The 20,441-nt window shown below is 34.0% G+C and overlaps 1 protein-coding gene across 2 annotated transcripts in view; it reads right to left on the bottom strand.

The window, feature by feature from the left end:
- Positions 1-20,441, bottom strand: part of LOC106466013 (protein NipSnap homolog 3B-like) — a 47,521-nt gene that overhangs the window by 13,643 nt on the left and 13,437 nt on the right. For both annotated transcript variants that reach the window (XM_013926262.2, XM_022393974.1), the window contains exons 4-6: positions 18,421-18,576; positions 7,090-7,173; positions 1,426-1,558 (exon numbers count right to left, since the gene is read on the bottom strand). In XM_013926262.2, coding sequence (XP_013781716.1) covers positions 1,482-1,558; positions 7,090-7,173; positions 18,421-18,576 — 317 coding nt within the window. In that variant the 3' untranslated portion in view covers positions 1,426-1,481. The remainder of the gene's footprint in view (positions 1-1,425; positions 1,559-7,089; positions 7,174-18,420; positions 18,577-20,441) is intronic.

Below are 20,441 nucleotides of genomic sequence, written 5' to 3'. Positions count from 1 at the left end.
GCATTATAGTAAGTTATAAATATTCTGAATATTTTGTTATAATCTGCATTACAGTAAGTTATAAACATTCTGAATATTTTGTTATAATCTGCATTACAGTAAGTTATAAACATTCTGAATATTTTGTTATAATATGCATTATAGTAAGTTATAAACATTTTGAATATTTTGTTATAATCTGCACTAAGTAAGTTATGAACATTCTCAATATTTTGTTATAATCTGCATTATAGTAAGTTATAAACATTTTGAATATTTTGTTATAATCTGCACTAAGTAAGTTATGAACATTTGCCTATATTTTGTTTCAATCACGCATATTATAAAACAATTTCTTCATTTTCCACGACCTTTTCAAACATGGAAAAATATATTCAACGTTTTCCCATCAATGTGGGAGCCTATATAAAGTGAATCTAATTAAATTCAAAATTCATATTAAATTGTAATTAAAGCAAGCTATCAACATAGATCAAAACTAAAAATATACCCAGTAATGAGCATACATATTTAGATACATTGTTCAAACTACCTTACTTGTAAAGATTAGATTGCATTGTTTTATTCATTGTGTAATTTTGCTGTTAACATTATTTGTGGCCATAAACTTAATAATATCTCTCATAACTCTGCCAACCCAAGAGATTAAATTTAGTCCCAAATCTATATAAAAAGCTAACACTGCAGAATAGTAATTATAATAAAATTTAAACAGAATTAGAAATAATAAAATTAGTAAATAAAAGTATATATATATATTAAATATTCTAACCAACACTGTGTATCCAAGTAAAAATTACCAGACAGTGGTACAAGTTTCACTTATTAGGCTGATGTTTATTAATCAAGTATATACGATACCTGATAAATACCAGGTTCATTAACAGAATAAACATTTAATAAAACAGTTCATTAATCAAGTATATACAATACCTGATAAATACTAGGGTATTTTACATCCTAAACATTAAATAAAACAGTTCTGTAATCAAGTATATATATGAGGCCTGATAAATACCAGGTTCATTAACAGAATAAACATTTAATAAAACAGTTAATTAATCAAGTATATATATGAGACCTGATAAATACCAGGTTCATTAACAGAATAAACATTTAATAAAACAGTTAATTAATCAAGTATATACAATACCTAATAAATACTAGGTTATTTTACAGACTAAACATTTAATGAAACTGTTCAATAATCAAATATATATATATATATATATGAGACTTGATAAATACTATGTTATTTTACAGCCTAAACATTTAATAAAACAGTTCATTAATCAAGTATTTATGAGATCTGATAAACACTAGGTTATTTTCATACACAGTTTCAATTAAATGCAAGATAACTTTAAAATACATGAATAAAACTTTTGTTAACTGTTTGCTTTGTGTATTATAAAGTGGTCCTACTTGGTTTTGACAGCGTTCTTTTCAAGGATAATATCAAAGTCTTCATTCAGTATTTTCTATTGAAGTGGGGAAACTTTATGTGAGAGAAGAGCCTTACAATGAGCACTCCCAACAAGTGTGTAGAATGACCTCACTGTAAAATACACATGCAACAGTTATCTGAACATTATATAATAGCACCTTAATTAAAACCTTTCACATATCTAAATACATATAGAAGTAAATAACATCAAATCTGTAGGCCTAAATATTATGACAAATGCATAAACATCATAAGTGGTAACACAAGTGGTGTATTGAGACACTCACAATTTTGCCAGACAAGTATTACAGTTTAACTGTTTCCTTACAGCTATGATTTACAGAAGTGTACAGAAATAATCACCAATTAACAGACAAGTTCTCTGGACAAGTATTACAGTTTAATTCTTTCTTACTTTACAACTACTAACTGACAGCTGATGATTTACAGAAGTTTATTGAAAAAATTATTTAGTGTCTGGTCAAGCTCTAAAGAATACCTTGATGACAAGATACAGGGAGTTGTAAAATTATGTCAATAAATTTAAGCTACCAATGGACTCGTATATACTCAAAACACTAGAAATACATCTCTGTTCATCAGACTAAACACTGAACTGGTATAAATACTAGAAATACATCTGTTCCTCAGACTAAACAATGGACTGATATAAACACAAAACACCAAAAATACATCTGTGTTCTTCAGACTAAAGAATGAACTGATATAAACACAAAACACCAGAAATACATCTCTGTTTTTCAGACTAAACAATGGACTGATATAAAACAAAACATCAGAATACATCTCTGTTCTTCAGACTAAAAAATGGACTGATATAAAACAAAACATCAGAATACATCTCTGTTCTTCAGACTAAAGAATGAACTGATATAAACACAAAACATGGGAATACATCTCTGTTCTTCAGACTAAACAATGGAGTGATATAAGCACAAAACATCAGAATACATCTCTGTTCTTTAGACTAAAGAATGAACTGATATAAACACAAAACACCAGAAATACATCTCTGTTTGTCAACTTAGAGAGTGGACTGATATAAACACAAAACATTAGATAAATACCTCTCTGTTAGTCAATTGTAATTGATAAGCTAACCAACAACAACAAAACACACCAAATCTTACTACTGTCACAGTTTCTAGCTTATACAAACCAAATCTCACTACTGTCACAGTTTCTAACTTATACACACCAAATCTTATCACTGTCATAGTTTGTAACATACATACCAAATCTTATCACTGTCATAGTTTGTAACATACACACCAAATCTTATGACAGTCATAGTTTGTAACATATACACACCAAATCTTATCACTGTCATAGTTTGTAACATACACACCTGAAGCAATTGAATATTTTTGAGGGAATTTTGCAATTGCTTCAAAACATTTAATAGTTGAAAAGTGTTAAGAATAAAGTTATAACAATTTTCTGAGTTTTAAGTGAATATGTACATGGAGAAATGGCGTAAGTAAAGACGCCTGTATTGCGAAATAAGGCCGAGAACTAAAGAGTTTTCAACTAGCTAGTTTAGTGGCATTGAGAATTATGTAAAGATATTGCCTAGCACTGAAGTAAGTGTACAAGAACCCGTGACAAGTTGATGTATTACTGACGCTAACTCGTTAGCACTAAGAAAGCTACGAAAAAGTCAATGTTAAGAAGCAAAAGCGGTAATTTGATTCCATATCCCTTATAAGACACTGGTGTATTAGTACAAGTGGAAAGACAATAAGCTAACTCACCATAACAATAACCAATCACTTGATAGTTTTGGTTTTGGTTCTGGATTAGCTGGGAATTTGCACAGATTGACCAATAAAGTGGTAGAACTACTTGCGGATACTATTTGGAAGGTCGAGAGAATACCGAGAAAATATGGTTTAAAAATCCCTGTCTGAAACCGAAAAATCAGTTCTCTTCCGAGTTCGTGAAGTGTTACCAAATACTCAAGCTCTATCGTTTGTGATCATGACTACGGAAGTCCCAAATGTCTGCAAGCTTACCAATCCAGCTCTTTTGTAAGTATAAAATTATGGTTTCTCTTAATCTGTTAATGTAAGTAATCTTAAAGGGATATTCATGTTCTATTAAAAAAGTATACTTATGTGTATTAATGGATAATATAGATTAACAGTAGTTGAAAAGTGTATAACGATTACAGACTTTTGATTTATATTGGATGTTATTGGAAATGTTTAATAAATTTTATTATAATTTAATCAATGTTGGTCTGGAACTCTGATTCTTTATTGTAACCGTAAATTACCTCAAGTTAGCGACTTGTGAGCTCCAATTGCCACTGCAAATCCTCCACTAAATAAATTTGGTGTGACTGACAGTATAAATGAAACTCCAACAATTAAGCCCACAAGGGCACTGTCCATTACACACCATATCTTATTACTGTCACAGTTTGTAACATATAAATACCACATCTTATAACTGTCACAGTTTGTAACATATACACACTATATCTTATTACTGTCATAGTTTGTAACATACACACACCAAATATTATTACTTTCATAGTTTTTAACATATACACTAAATCTTATCATTGTCATAGTTAGTAATTTATACAATCACCAAATCTCATTACCAACTAGTTATCATGTCTCTGCAGAGAGATACACTGTTTTTCTATTTTCATTTTTTCTTTCAAACACTTTTTCAACACCATTCCTTCATTTCTAGGCAGACTGACTTGGAACTTGATAGGGTTATACCTTGGTCAAAAACACCCATACATCTTTTCTTTTTTTTATTTAGGAGTTTTATGGATTCTATGATGGTCAAAAGTCAAACAACCGAAAAATAAATATATATTGTGGGCTCCTGTGCAATCATATTTACAGCAATTAAGATAAAAATTGGCACAAATATAAATTTTCATTTGTCCAACAGAATGATATACAAAGAAGTTGAATCAGTCCATTTTGCATCTTTTTAGGGTGTCAGAGTTCACAAAAATAAAGAATAATTTTATGTTTTTTTTATTAATTACTCAGCCATATTTTGACCAATTTACATGGGATTTGGTACAAAGATACTTTTCTATAGGTCCCACACACTGACAAACAAAAATGGTGGACTTGTCCATTTTTAGTAATTATAGGGGGGGGTCAAGATGCCATAAAAACATAATTTTAGGTTTTCTTTACAATTATTTTGCAATATTTCGGCTAAATTACATGGGTTTGGTATAAAAATACTTTTTTACAGGTTCCATACATATACATACAAAGATGTCGGAAATGCCCATTTTAGGGGGGGGGGGTCAAAAGTTAAATAAACCCATAATTTTAAGGGCTTTGGTCAATCACTTAGTCACATTTCAACTAATTTAAGTGGGATTTAGTACAAAGATACTCTTTGCAGGTCCCAAACAGAGATATAGACAATTTTGAAATTTTTAGTTGTTTGCTCAATTTTTCAGTGAGGAAAGCACAATTTGGGGTTTCCATAAACTATTCATGTCTGTGTCAACCAAGTTACATGGGATTTGGTACAATGATACCTTCTTGCAGGTCCCAAGCAGAGATATAGACAGTTTTCAATTTTTCTGGTGTCAAAATTGGCCATGTTGGGATTGTGTGGCAGAGACATGTTGCATTCACCTGCAAAGGCTAGTCTGTTAATTATCATTATCAGCTAATAATTACCAAGTATTTTATGCTTTGTTTGCTTGTTTATCTACTGCAGCCCTCAAAGGAGCTCTGAGAAGGATTGTATGTGATGCCTGGAGCTAGGATTTGATACTTGACCTTCTTTACAAGGATTATATGTGGTGGTAGAAGCTGGGATTGTTTTTCTCAGTCTTCTTGGTAACAAGGTAAGTGTGCTGTCCATTCATAACCCCATTGGAACCTGAATCAACTAATAAATATTTTGATGGTTTAAAGATGGTATCCAGGTTTTGCCAACTTCTATACTAGCTTGACTGAGTACAAGTTAAGTGTATATAAAAGGCTTTTTCTTCTTTCTCTTCCTCATGTGTGGTTCCTATACTACTATTTTGGTATTGTTCCATTGCATTATATGATCTTCTTCTCTTAGAAAATGAGCTCCTGCAGAAAGTTCGGTATTATACAGTCGTGTGTGTGTGTGTGTATATATATATATATATATTGCTCCTAAACACTGGTTTTTATTGGCCTTTTTGTTTCTACAATGCTTTGGAGTCCACATTTGATAGGGATAATGAATCTTTAACAGTTTTGATGTATACTGTGTTATTGGATTGTGTTCTAAACACTGTTCTTTAAGCAGTAAAAACAATAAGACAAGGGGTCATAAATTCAAATTTTAGCAGCGTAGGAGTCGTCTGCAGTTTAGACAGTATTACTTTTCAAACAGGGTCGTGGCTTTTGGAATGAGCTGCCTTTAAGGGTGGTGGAGGCAGAAAATTTAACTGAGTTCAAGAAAAGATTGGATCAGTACATGAGTAGTAAGGGGTGGTTACAGTTGAGAGCTGGAAGGGACATCCTTGATGGGCTAATAAGCTCCTTTTTGTCCCTTTAAAATTTTATGAATTTATTATATCCTCTGTATGTTTTCAGACAGATCTTTACCATACTAGAATATAGCTGTATATTTGTAATTTTCTTCCTTTTTATTCTCAGTATTTATTTTTTGTATTTAATTGTTTACAGGGTGTTCAGTGTATCCACTGTTAGAGGTTGTAATGATGTTTTCCTCCTTATTAGCATTTTCTGAAACATATATTTTGTTAATTTTGCAGACTAGACAGTCTATGATGAATTCTTTACACTGTTGGAGTGGTTTGCTTAATAGCAAAGATATTTATCCATATCTTTGGGTTTAAACATTTGGTAAATTTCATGTCTAGTAACAGGAGTTTGTTGCATTTAGATTTTTTTTTGCAAAGCTACATAAGGGCTATATGCAGACTAGAGGAAAAGTACTTAGTCACCATTGCCAACTCTTAGGCTAGCTTGTGTGATTAGACAGTAACTGTTACAGCCCAAAGTGTGAGCGTGCTCCTGTAGCAACAGGACACAAATAATGAACCATCAGAATCACAGTCAGATCATGCTAACCACTAAGCCATGATCGACCCCAGAAGTTTATTTCTTTTTATATTTGTGAATTGTATCAATGGATATTGTCTGTTTAGGAAGTTCATAAATTCTGAAATCTTCTTGATAGAGTGACATCATTTTATGAATGTATTGTCAACATACCTGAGCCAAATTCTGGATCTTAGAGCAAATTCTCTTCAAATTTTTACATGTAGAGGATGAGCCTATGGCTAGGCCTTCTTGTTGCTAACAGTATATTTTTTACGTTTGAGGTAAACTGTGTTGATTTATTGCTTTTTGGACTGCCTACTTTATTTTGATTCTGAATTTATCTTTTTCTCCTTCTAGCAGACTTTGAGGATGGGTATACTATTGTATGATACCTACTCTCTTCCAGGGGTGGAACTTTCCTTTTCTGGTTCTTAAACTTGGAATTTAAAAATGGAAAGTAAAGTAAAATACAAAATGCCAATAATAACATACATTAACATATGTTGGCTCTTGTTTCTTTATGACAAGTATATCCATAATCAAGCTACATTATAACTACAGATTGACTTAACTTACAAATCTGTTCATTCGTCTCCTGTAAAAGTAATTTTTTTCCTTCCTTCATTTTGTCAAAACTCTGATGTTGCCATAATACGAAAACTACAAAAAAAAGAGAAAAGTTTAAATATACTTAGAAATATTGATATATAATTAATTCATACGTTCAATATTCTAAAGATAATTCTAACACAAATTATAAAGTGTTTTTATGCATAGGTTATGATTATACTTCATTTTGTCTATCGACTGAGCTGTTTGCATCCTTTTGACATATTTGAAGTTTGAATTCACACTTAATAAACAATCACTTGTTTCTTCCATTGAATCTTGTTAACACATCTAAAATATTAATCATTTAATCAAAATTTAACTATTGCTGTTTGACGTAACTACATAAAATTAATTCTGTTTCCCATTTCCAAACTTACTGTTCTTTGTGTATTACAGTATTAAAACATACAATTCAAAGTCCCTATATCTGCATTTTCATTTTGGCTATAATATAGTAATAAGCATAACTCACTTAGAAGTGTCTATATCTTATTTTAGCAGTATTACAGTAATGAAAAACCTGTACAGTATTACAGTACTAAAAATAACTCATTTAGAAGTGCCTACATCTATATTTCATTTTAGCTGTATTACAATAATAAACATAACTTGTTTAGAAGTGCCTATATCTATATTTTACTTTAGCTGTATTACAATAATAAACATAACTCATTTAAAAGTGCTTACATCTATATTTTACTTTAGTTGTATTACAGTAATAAACATAACTCATTTAGAAAAGTGCTTACATCTATATTTCATTTTAGCTATATTATGATAATAAATAAACTCGTTTAAAAGTGCTTACATCTATATTTTATTTAAGCTGTATTGCAATAATAAACATAACTTGTTTACAAGTGCTTACATCTATATTTCATTTTAGCTGTATTATGATAATAAATAAAACTTGTTTAAAAGTGCTTACATCTATATTTTACTTTAGCTGTATTACAATAATAAATATAACTTGTTTAGAAGTGCCTATATCCTAATAATATCTCACAAGTTGTGACCAGCTTAGGAAATTTATTAAGCTAGCAATGTGTAACAATCTCTATAATAAAAGTATAATAATAAGAAATAAGATTTAAAAAGTAATAAAATCAAATATATTGAACATTTTAACCAATACTGTTAATGACATTAACAATAACAGGCACACCTTACCTATGAAACACAAAAACGTTAGATATTGGCTTCAATTTCTGTTGCACAACATAATATCTCTACAACCAAGTATATGCTAAATTTTACACAATCCTCCCTCAAACCATCTAGTGACCAATGATAACCCATTAAACAGCTCCAACATTATAACTTAAGAGGAGCATATCATCTGAGACATGTATTAGGGTTTACACATGGAGTCAAGTAGCAGGTATTTTCAATAGTACAGTCAAAAAGTAATGTTTATGAGGATACAAAATAAGAAAAAAGATATTAAATGAATACCCTTAGTATACAATAAATGACTAGAATATTGGTTCTGTAATGAAATTACAACATACTATGATGTGTGCCTGACACAACTATTCCCACTTAACTAACCTCTGTCACTTAACAACATACACGATGAAGAAGATTTGGTTTGTTTTGTTTTGAATATCGCGCAAAGCTACACGAGGGCTATCTGCACTAGCTGTGCCTAATTTAGCAGTGTAAGACTAGAGGGAAGGCAGCTAGTCATCACCACCCATTGCCAACTCTTGGGCTACTCTTTTACCAATGAATAGTGCGACTGATCATAACATTATAACGTCCCCACAGCTGAAAGGGCGAGCATGTTTGGTGGAATGGGGATTCGAACCCACAACCCGCATATTGCGATTCGAGTGCCCTAACCACTTAGCCATGCCGGGCCTCATGAAGAAGGAAAAAGGAAGTAACCAAGAAAGATAAATATTCTGTAAACATGATAAGCCTTGAGAAAATTCAATATTAATAATTAGACTTAGAAAGAAAAGTTACACTAATTGTAAATATAGCAAAGAAAGTAAATAGCAAAAGCTAATGTAACATAACTAATGACATGAGGGTGCTATGAAAGATGAAAACATTGAAAAATTAAGTTCTTATAAATTTCTGAAAAATATTAAATATTAATATTATAATTTGTAGTAATTTGGGTTAAATAATAAAAGAGTAACTACATATAGTAAGATTGGTAAATAAAGACGGTCAAAGTTTTAACTTAAGAGTTTAGTGGTGTAAATTTTACTACAACATTAAAATAGGCTTAGTACTTGTAAGAGTACTTTAAGCTTAGGTATATTTCAATTTACTGGTATATTGTAAAACAGGTTAAATACATTATTTTATTAAATAATTACAATCTAATAAGCAGTTTACTTGAACTTAGATCCATTAGTATAATTTCAGCTTATAGTTATAGGTAGGTTATAAATCAGGCTAAAAACATTGTATTATTAACATTACGAATATATCAAAGACTAGTTATTGTCACTTCTAATAAAGTTCTATTTCTAAGTTCTATATAATTAAAGATAAACTTTATTACTTTCATGTGAAAACAAACTAGTGATTAAAAAAAACTAATATAATTGGTTCTTAAATGTTAGGCTTAACAGTAACAGTGTTGACAACAGACTACTGGTATTTGGTACTGAGTATTTATTTTTAGGCTATAAGTATAAATACAATGGTTAAAACTAGAATTCACAGTTTGTTAGGTGTAATGGGTATAATGAGTGGGTTTTATTTGGGAACTTCGGACTGGCAGTTACTTTTAAGGAAACTAGCAATGAAGATGTGTAATTTGTATGTAGAGTTTGTAGGTTAAAGAAAAAGTTGGAGGCTACCATAATTAAAGTACAGACAACAGATAAAGAGAAGTATAGACTGTGGGAAATGGCAAAAGAATTTTAAGAGGAGCTTATGCTTTTACATGCAAGGAATACATCAGCTAACAATGACTTTTAGGAAGTTAGAAAGTGTACTATTAGGCAAAAAGTAGTGAATTTAATTGTAATGAGCTTAAACTATTGTGCAACAAATTTCATCCCTTGGCTTCTGCAGATGAGAAGCTATTGAAGGGAAGGAAAACAAAGGTGTCAGAAACGGATCTGGATGATAACAAGGTTATAGTTATAGGTGATTCCTTGACAAGGTATGTGTATAAGATAGTCTGTGGGGTAAATAAGGAGAAAAGAATCAGATTATGCTACTGAGAGGCACAGGTGGAGGATATAACTGGCAGAGCAGTAAATATAATAAAGGGGGCTAGCACAGATGCAGTTTTTGTGGTGCATGTAGGGGAAAAGTAGGTCAAAGGAGGTAATTAATAAGTATAAGGGGTTGATAAAGGCATTTAAAGAAAAAAAGGCCAGAACCTAATTATGTCAGGATACTGCCCAGAATTAACTGTGGGGATTAAGTAGGTCACTAGAGATAAATAGTAGGCTTAGGTTAGTAGGTAAAGATGAGCAGATTGACTGGTTGGACTTGTGGGATAAGCTCAGTGGAAAAAGGGAGATTTATGGAAGTTATAATTTTCCTATACTGAAAATGTATTTCCGATAGGTACTTACCTCCTCTCACAAGATTATCTATTCTCGTTATTGCTGCACTCTTTACCCAAACTTTTTTATTACACATGCCACAAGCCTTCCGCATCCCCCAATTGTAATCAAATGATTCTACCGTGTCTCTCATGCAAATAATCATGTGTCATCTATCCACCAATAGGAGCATAGTACACTCACATGATGCATGTGACTCCCTCTATGTGCCTCTACTGAACTATTACTTCAAAGTTTGGCAGATGACAGAAGCATTGGAAGGGTGAAATGTGTAAGTGGAGGGAAGTACCTATTGGAAATACATTTTCAGTATAGGAAAATTATAACTAGATTATAACAAGATTAGCTAGAATCCCACATTGACTGGTATCCCCCCCCCCCCAAAGTGTCAGAAGGATAACTCTGTAGATGAGAGAGTCAGATCCGTAGATCTAGAGAGGGGAACCACACCACTTCTGATCCAAGTATATTCTTTGCCTAGTTCAGGAATGTGTAAAAATCAGAGCAGAAAATGAGATGAGCACATCCTCATGGGAGAAAAAGTGGTAAGAAAGCACTCCTAGCCAGAGAAAGGTATAGTAATCACACAATAAGAAAATGGGTAAATGAGGATGCATCCCATGGTGTAGAGTGGCTAGGGCATGGCAGAGTATACTCGGTAAGTCAACTACATCCAAAACCTCCTCGCAGGGTACTGATATCTGTGTGAAGGTAGGATGAGGATCATACCTTCTTTACTTCAAACCCAAGAAATGGGGAATTCAGAAGTACTCTGATGAGCTCTGAGCTATCGATCTGGGAATGTGACATCCAGTATCGAAAGGAAGTCTATCACATGCAATCACCTCCCGTAACCGTGAAACAGGTCGGGACCATCCAAAGGGCAATAGCATCCATGTAACAAGAGAGAACGAGGGAGAGACAAGGATAGAACTGGAATAGTCCCACATATCTCAACTGTGACCCAGAACACAGAAGGAGGAATCAAGGGAGAAAGATAGACAACCTGAAACCTGTGCAAGGACTTATGTTGATTGGTTTACTTGAAAATCCAAATCAGCCCACACTGTACCAACATCCCTGTGAGAGTAGGAAGAGGGCTCCCAATCAAAGGGGTGAACTGCATTTTGACATCTCACTCCATCATATGTTTAACTGCAAATCAGAGGATATTACATCATCTACACCAGTAGAACACCACCTCCCTACTCTGAACTGAATGGTTATATCCATCTTATGCCTCCATGGTTAACCACCCCAGCAGCTTGGAACTGATAAGTGGTAAGGACTCCCATACTCCACTGGAAGAAAGGAGGGTGAGAATGTGTTGGAGAGCCCGGAAGAATGTCAGCACCTGAAACAGTGCAATGGGTGATCACGAAACCCTATTTTAAAAAGCAGACCATACCAATTTATTCAATCAAGGCATGGCAGGGATGGGCAGCTATCCCCTTCTGCTTTTCCCATGAAGTCCATAGGTGGTACAGTCCAGGATGGGCCAATTTATTCACCTATAAGTGATCTTGTGAAACACATCATTTCAAAGGTGAGCTTGCAGAGCCATGGAAAGAAAGCACTATTCAACATGGTGTACAGTATGGATTTAGAGTTAATAAATACCTAGTCAGGCACCACTTACCACATAGCAGGATCCAAGTAATGAAGGTATGAAGATTGGGCCCCTGAAAGAAAATAACTGATTAATAAAGACTTATCCAGTGTCAGAGTTGCACCAAAGATTGGAGTATAGCTACAGGTGGAAGGTGAAAAACCCAAGAAAGCCGAAACCTCGATATGATGTAAATAATGGGAGATGAACGTGTTAGGGTTGGTCCACATGACTGATTGTAGGATTTCCTCCAGAGGTCAACAAAAATGAGAAGCAAGGTGTTGGATTTGATAAGAGATGACACAGTACAAAGTATGCTGGGAAGGGGACAAAGAAGCAGGCCTGGATTAACCATTAAGCAAAATAAACACATGCTTAGGATACCAAGGGAAGGGGGCACCACAGAGTTTTTTCCAGTGCTAGATTTACCATGGTGGAACTGAACTAGGGTCCCACAAAAAGGGGCCCCACAATAAATGAAAAAAAAACATATATATATACATATACAACAAGAATATTAATAACAATAATAAAATATTACTATTAATATTATTATAGCTCATATTGCTTACTGCTATTTAGTGTTAAATACATAAAATTAAAAACAGGTTCTACTTAATACAGTTGTGGGGTCTGACCTTGAAGAAAACTGAATTTTTAATCTATTATTTCACATTCAGCACTTATTGAGTCTTAATGTCTTGTCAGTTAGACAATGGAAGGGTCGAGGGGGAACCATTGTTGGGCTGTGCTTAGAGCACAGTTGGCCTTAATCTGGCCCTGCAAAGAGGAATAAGCCAAATGCATAAAATGATGAACCCAATGGTTGAGTGTAAAAGGGGGAAGATCCCTGGATGAAGAGGGTTGCCAAGGGATAAAGAGATGGCAACAAGAACCACGGAAGGAAGCCAAGTGGGCAATATAACAATGAAGGGTACAAACAGGACATAGAAATCTATCCAGATCAAAATGGGGGTAGAGATGAAAAATAGAGGTTAGGGAAATAGGCGAAAAGGAGGATTTACCCTCATGAGCGACTGAGGTTTTGGGGAGGAAGGAACGATCCAGATACAGGAGAAGATAGGTATGATGGTAATGTGTGCATGTAACATCGATGGCAAACAAGTCAGACCGTCGATGCCCACAGGCCAGGAGGAGAAGGAAATACACCTTAAGGGACAGATGAAACAAAGAACACGAGGATATAGGTTTGAACAGTGGTAAAGTAATGGAGTGGAGGACGACATTAATATCCCATTACAGAAGGGCAGATCACCAAATCCAGAAGGACGGGTGAGCAAAAAATACTGTGGTAACGGGAAAGGTGAAAGGTATGGGATAAAGCAGAAATCAAAGAGACTGAAGACCCCTGGTCGAAAAGCCATGTGAGAAATTATGAGATGACAGCAACAATAGAGCGAGCAGCCAGAAATCCCCAAGCCTGGGTCCATGTGCAAAAGACCTTCCATTTTCGCTGATACACTTCCATGGAAGAAGGACAGATGGAATGGCCCAAATGAGAAGCTACATGATGGGAGGAACCAGATCTTCTCACCATGGACCCGACAAAAGCCAGGCTTGAAGACAGAGGACATGAAGTGTGGAACATAGAACTGGTGACCAGGGTTGACAAAAAAAAAATCATCCAAATGCAAATGCTGCCAAATGAGAAGTGATAATTCAGTAGAGGCTCATAGAGGGAGTCATGTGACTGTACTATGCTCCTATTGGTGGATAGGTGATGCATGATGATTTGCATGAGAGACACCGAAGAATCATTTGACTACAATAGGAGGATGTGGAAGGCTTGTGGTATGTGTAATAAAAAAGTTTGGATATAGAGGGCAGCAATAAATGAGAATAGCTAATCTTGTGAGAGGACAGAAGTATCATATCACAATGGATGGTTTACATTTAAATAAGATAGAATCTGGCGTGTTTGATACAGCTATTAACTCAGCTTTAAGGGAAGTTTTGAACTGAGACTAAGTAGTGGTGAGGGCCAGGATAAACTAAATGCAAAAAGAAAATGAAGCAGTGACAAGATTAGCATAGGAAATAAATATAGAAGTAGTTATAAGGGTAGTCTTAATTCTTACCACTGTAATGCTAAAAGTATAAGAAATAAAACAGATGACTTTAAAGCAGTGGTAGGAATGGAGGATTTTGATATAATGGGTATAACTGAAACATGGTTAAATATAGATGATTTTGATGACAGAAATATTTTTGAAATACAGGGTTACAGGCTATTTAATAGGGATAGAGTATTAAAGAGAGGGGGGACAAATGGCTTTATATGTAAAATGTGAGTTACATGTGAGTTAAGAAGGAGATTAGAATATGGGTTTCTATTAGTAGATATAAAGGGTAAAATACTGATGAAATTAGTGAGAAACTTTACAATGAGATTAAGATTTCAGCTTTTAATGACGACATAATTATGGTGATTTTAATTTCATATAGATTGGGAAATGCTAGAGTTAAACTGTGAGGGAGAAAGGTTTTTGGAAACTGTTCAAGATAGCTTTCTTCACCAATTAGTCAAGGAACCTACTAGAAACAATGCTATTTTAGATATATTTTTAACTTCAAATGCAGAAATGATTGAGAGGAAAGAAACTGGGAAACGTCTGGGTGCAAGTGATCATTGCTCTATTAGGTTTAATGTTTTGCTGCATATGGAGATAAGGATAATGATATTTTGGTTACAAATTTCAAACAAGCCAATTTTGAAGGGATGTAGTAAGAATTATCTGTTGTGAATTGGGCAGCTGAGTTATTTGGAGACACTGATGTGGAAAATTATTAATGATAAATTTTTAAATATTCAAGGTAAACATATTCCAGATAGAAAGAAAATGGTAGCAGCAAGTAAAAAACCAAGTTAGCTCACAAAGTATAAGAGATGAAATTAAAGAAAAGCATCATAAATTTATTAAATTGAAATTAACTGGTGTGATGGGAGATTTAGAAGATTACAGAAAATCAAGAGAGTTGGTGAAACAGGAATGTAGAACATCAAAAATGATGTATGAGAAAAGGTTGGCTGAAAATGCAAAAATTAACAGTAAGGATTTCTTTAAATACATTAAGGGTACACAAAGTGTTAGAATGGGGGGTAGGACCCTTGAACGATGATAAAGGAAGGCTTGTATCTGATGGTTATGAGATGGCAGGGTTATTAAAATTAGCATTTTCTTCAGTTTTTACTAATGAAGATTTAAGCAGTATTCGACATGTTGAACAGTTGATAGTTGGAAGCAAGATTGAACAAGATGACTGCATTACTACAGAGCTGGTTAAGAAAAAATTGGAAAGTTTAAAGAACGATAAGGCTCCTGGGCCTGATAATATTTCACAAAGGGTTTTGAGGGAGATTAAAGATTGAATATGTGAGCCACTTGCTACTATTTTTTGTCAATCCTTGAATAGTGGACAGGTACCAGAGGATTGGAAGTTAGCTAATGTAACTAATGATAAAAATTGTCTCAGTAATTATACACCTATTAGTCTTACATCAGTTGTGGGAAATGTTTTGGGGATAAAAGATGCTTTGCAAAGTCATTTAACAAAGTTTAGAATTTTATTGGATAGTCAACATGGTTTCACTAAGGGAAAGTCTTGCCTTACAAATCTTTTAACATTCTTTGAAAAGGTTACTGCTTGTGTAGATTTGGTGTATCTTGATTTTCAGAAAGCATTTGACAAGGTGCCACATGAAAGGCTAGGAAAAACATTATTTTTATAGGTGTGAAAGATAAATTTGTAAATTGGATGGAAGAAAGCAGAGTTGTTACAAATGGAGTTCAATCATACTGGATTAATGTCACAAGTGGGGTACATCAGGGCTCAGTCTTAGGACCTTTGTTCTTTTTGATTTACATCAATGACATATATGAAAGAATGGTAAATAAATTACTTAAATTTGCAGATGATATTAAGGTCTTGGGTGTTGCTAGCTATGACAAGAATCCTGCTGATTTACAAAAGAATTTAGGTAATTTAGTGAGTTGATCAAATAAATGGCAAATGGGTTTTAATTACAATGAATGCAAGATAATGCATGTGGATTATCATAATTTTAATTATAAGTATAATTTAGATGGGAATAACATTAACAGTGTCATGAAAGAAAGGGAGTTTGGTGTAATAGTTGATCAGTCCCTAAAGCTATCCAAACTGTGTGCTGTTGCTAGTGGTAGAGCAAACAGGATTTTAGGTTATATCTACAGAAATACTGAATACAAGTCTAAAGAAGTTATAATTTCATTGTATAGGTCACTGGTTAGTCCACATTTTAAATATTTCTTCAGTCTTGAGCTCCTTACCTAAGGAAAGACATTGAATTGTTGGAAAGGGTTCAGATAAGGGTTACTAAAATGGTGTCTGAGATGGAGGGGTTGACATACGATGAGAGGTTGAAATCTCTCAAATTGTTTTCTCTTGAAAAAGAAGAGTTAGGGAGGATCTGATTGAGGTGTTTAAGCTTGTAAAGGGAATTGATAGTGTTCATGCATCACCTTTTTTTCAAACTTAACAGTGAGAAGAGTAGGACTAGGGGACACAAGTATAACTTTTGGCAGGATAGGAGGCATCTTCAGCTAAGATCATGTTATTTTTCTAACTGGGTAGTTGTCCTTGGAATTGGTTGCCTTGATAAGTATATAAATGATAAGGGCTGGTTTTAAGATTTTTTATTTTTTAATTTATTTATTAATAGTTTAGTTTAGAGGATGGAACAGCTGAGATGGACCAATAGGTCCCACATTGTCACAAAATGTTATGTAATGTTATGATATAATGCCATATATGGCACTGTTGCATAGCTAGTATTAACTATGTACATTAAGATATAAACCAAAGGTAGTCAATACATTAAAATAGTTCATTATTATCGTAAACAATTTTTAAAAGAATTAAAGTGTTTATATGATAAACGAAACTTGTTTAGAAATGTATATATTTGAGTTGTATTAGATAAATAAACAAATATTATTTACAATTGTGTTAACAATATTTTCTATATAATATACTATTTATATTCTGAGAACAATAAAACTGTCTTGAAAATTACAGTTTTAGATTATTATTATTAGTCAGTCTCGTGATGGAAATATAAGAAACACAGTACACTTATCAATATAAGCTAGCCTACACTATTGAGAAAGAAATTGTTTGACTTAAATGACAGTCATATTCGACTAGTTAATTCTATTTGTATCTGGTAATAGGGTAAAATCTCCAAAAACAATTTATCAGTTGCAAAAAGCATTTTCAGTAAGTCATTCTTCTATCCAGTTAAACAAATATTGAATCTGTGTATATTAAACCAGAGGTGCACAAATTTTTTACGGCTCCCCCCCCTTTAAATATGTTTTTTGTTGCCCTCCTCAACACCCTACATAACTTGTTTGTGTATATATTGTACTTGTCATTTTCCCATGTTAACTGTTGTTTCTATATTACTTAATAATAATAATATTTGTATTTTGAGAATCCTTTAGGGCAAACCCCACAGTTTGTGCATCACACTATTAAACTACAGAGCTCCAGTGTATCAAATTTTATGCTGCTAACCTCTCATTAAACAAATTGTTTTTATGGTAGGAAACAGATCTATTTTGTACATTACAGAGAAATTTGTACATCCATACTTACCAGTATTTTGAGAACCTAACTGAATGTCCATACCTATCAATATTTTGAGAACCAAACTGAATGTACATACATACCAGTATTTTGAGAACCAAACTGAACTTCCCATGACTGCCAGTATTTTGAGAACCAAACTGAATGTCCATACCTATCAATATTTTGAGAACCAAACTGAATGTACATACCTACCAGTATTTTGAGAACCAAACTGAACTTCCCATGACTGCCAGTATTTTGAGAACCAAACTGAATGTCCATACCTACCAGTATTTTGAGAACCAAACTGAATGTCCATACCTACCAGTATTTTGAGAATTAAACTGAATGTCCATACTTACCAGTATTTTGAGGATCAAACAGAATGTCCATACCTACCAGTATTTTGAGAAACAAACTAAAGGTTCATTATCACCAGTATTTTGAGAACCAAACTAAATTGCCATACCTGCCAGTATTTTGAGAACCAAACTGAATGTCAATACCTACCAGTATTCTGAGGACCAAACTGAACTTCCCATGCCCCAATGAGAGAAGAACTGGCATTTTGAAAACAGTCAACACTCAAATCTACGAATACTTTGAGAGGTTCCTCCCAGTCTTTAATATATCCAATCATGTTAAACTCCTGTAGCTCATACACACCTAAGGGAAAATGTTATTTTCATTAGAACAATCTGGTATTCAAACTGCACTATACAATATTATATACTATGCATTTAATAGTTCATAATCCAATTAGAGCAAGCTACCTACTTAGTTAAAAACTATAAAATCAACATGGTAATTTGTATAGCTAATTAAATATATACTGTTCATAAGTTCCTGCCTATAAATATTGGAATGCACTGTTCCATTAATTGAACATCCTCAGTTAGAGCAACATATTTGTCTGTAAACCCAATAATATTTCAAAAGGTATAAACAGATTAGGATATTTAGATTAGTCCTAAATTCACACACTAAGTTAGCATTGCAAAAGTTAACATTTTCTAAAATTGAAAATGTATTTCCAATAATACTTACCTCTCCTTTCACACATACAGCTATTACTCGACCACCGGGGTTTCTTCTTTGCCCATCTAAGCAATGGTCTGATTTTTTCTTGCTTGCTCCAGTCTTTTATACCCCACTTAATTCCCCTTGATGATATTTGTCTCATGACACTCTCCACCTTCATCAATGTACCCTCTATACTGGTACTGTATATATGTACCTTATTCAGATAATGTTATCACTTTTTTTCAAGATTAACTCAATCCCAGTCTCTAACACCAGTTCTTAGTGGGGAGGAAGAGCAGGAGAGTGTTAGGGAGGTAAGTATTATTGGAAATACATTTTTGATTTAAGAAAATGTTAATTTCCAAAACATAGTTACCTCCTCTGACAATTACAGCTAGAATCCTACATTGATAAGGTGGGGGGAGAGGGTTGGGGCAGTGAAGGCATTATCCATATAGTCTATAGTGTGTCAATAGAAGATTGGCACCTTAGTTGGGGAACCACACTACTTCCAGAACAGGTATGCTACTCACCCGGATCTTAATTAATGTACTGTGGGTGGAATTTTACAGGATGTGTAATCACTATTATCCAGGCCCCAACCAGATAGCCTAGATTCCAATACTCTGGGTTGGAATTATAGGGCCATGGTCCCTATATACCATGTTGATGACTAGGGCAATTGGACTGCAATCTATCTATCTAAATATATATATATATATATGAGTGGATCCCAATCTGTAGCTATAGCGTGATGCATTCTGAACCAACGAAATCCAGATGAGAAGGTAAGCAACATTGAAGTGGACAAACCTTCTCCTCAATCTGAAGAAGTACAAAAAGCAACACCCTAGACTCGGAATGACAGGATCACATATGCCTTACTCAACCTGAGGAAACAGAACTCATCCAGTCTGGAAATATGAATGCTCATCCTTTCTCCCCAATTGTGTGGGCAAGGTAAATTTCACTTGCCCTGGAATTATGGGGAGGATGTGGAAGAAACTGTGTTCAACCAAGGGTCCAGGATGAGACCACCCTGCCTTAAGAATTATGAAAAGACAATGAACCCTTTTCCATGAACAATGTGCTGATCCAATGTTAATCAAAAAGATGGGCCACGCTCAACCCTGATAGTTGAGTGTCAAATCTGAACCAGTATTATGAGTAGGCTCCCGAATAGGATTGTGCCTCTCCTACCGACATCTGGGAATAAAACATCCAGGGCCCCAGGTAAGAGGGCCTCCAACTTCGCTGTCTTTTCCAGGTGTGGAGTAATTCACTCTGGAGGAAAAGCCTCTGTCCACCACCCCAGTGACTGGAAACTGGGTGTGGTAAGGATCCCCTGCTCTGGAAACAGTGCAGTAGCTGAACTAAGTTCTCTAAATTTTTAAAAGCAAACCAACCCTGATTTATTCAATTCAATGATCGGCAGGGACAGGCAGGATCCCCTTATGCTTTACTCATGATAGTTCATGAGTTGAAGTCCAGCATAGTACAGTAATACC

Source organism: Limulus polyphemus, unplaced genomic scaffold (genome assembly GCF_000517525.1).
Source record: "Limulus polyphemus unplaced genomic scaffold, Limulus_polyphemus-2.1.2 Scaffold2121, whole genome shotgun sequence".
Taxonomy (NCBI): domain Eukaryota; kingdom Metazoa; phylum Arthropoda; class Merostomata; order Xiphosura; family Limulidae; genus Limulus; species Limulus polyphemus.
The sequence above is the reverse complement of the archived record's forward strand: the minus strand, read 5'-3'. Positions and strand labels throughout refer to the sequence as shown.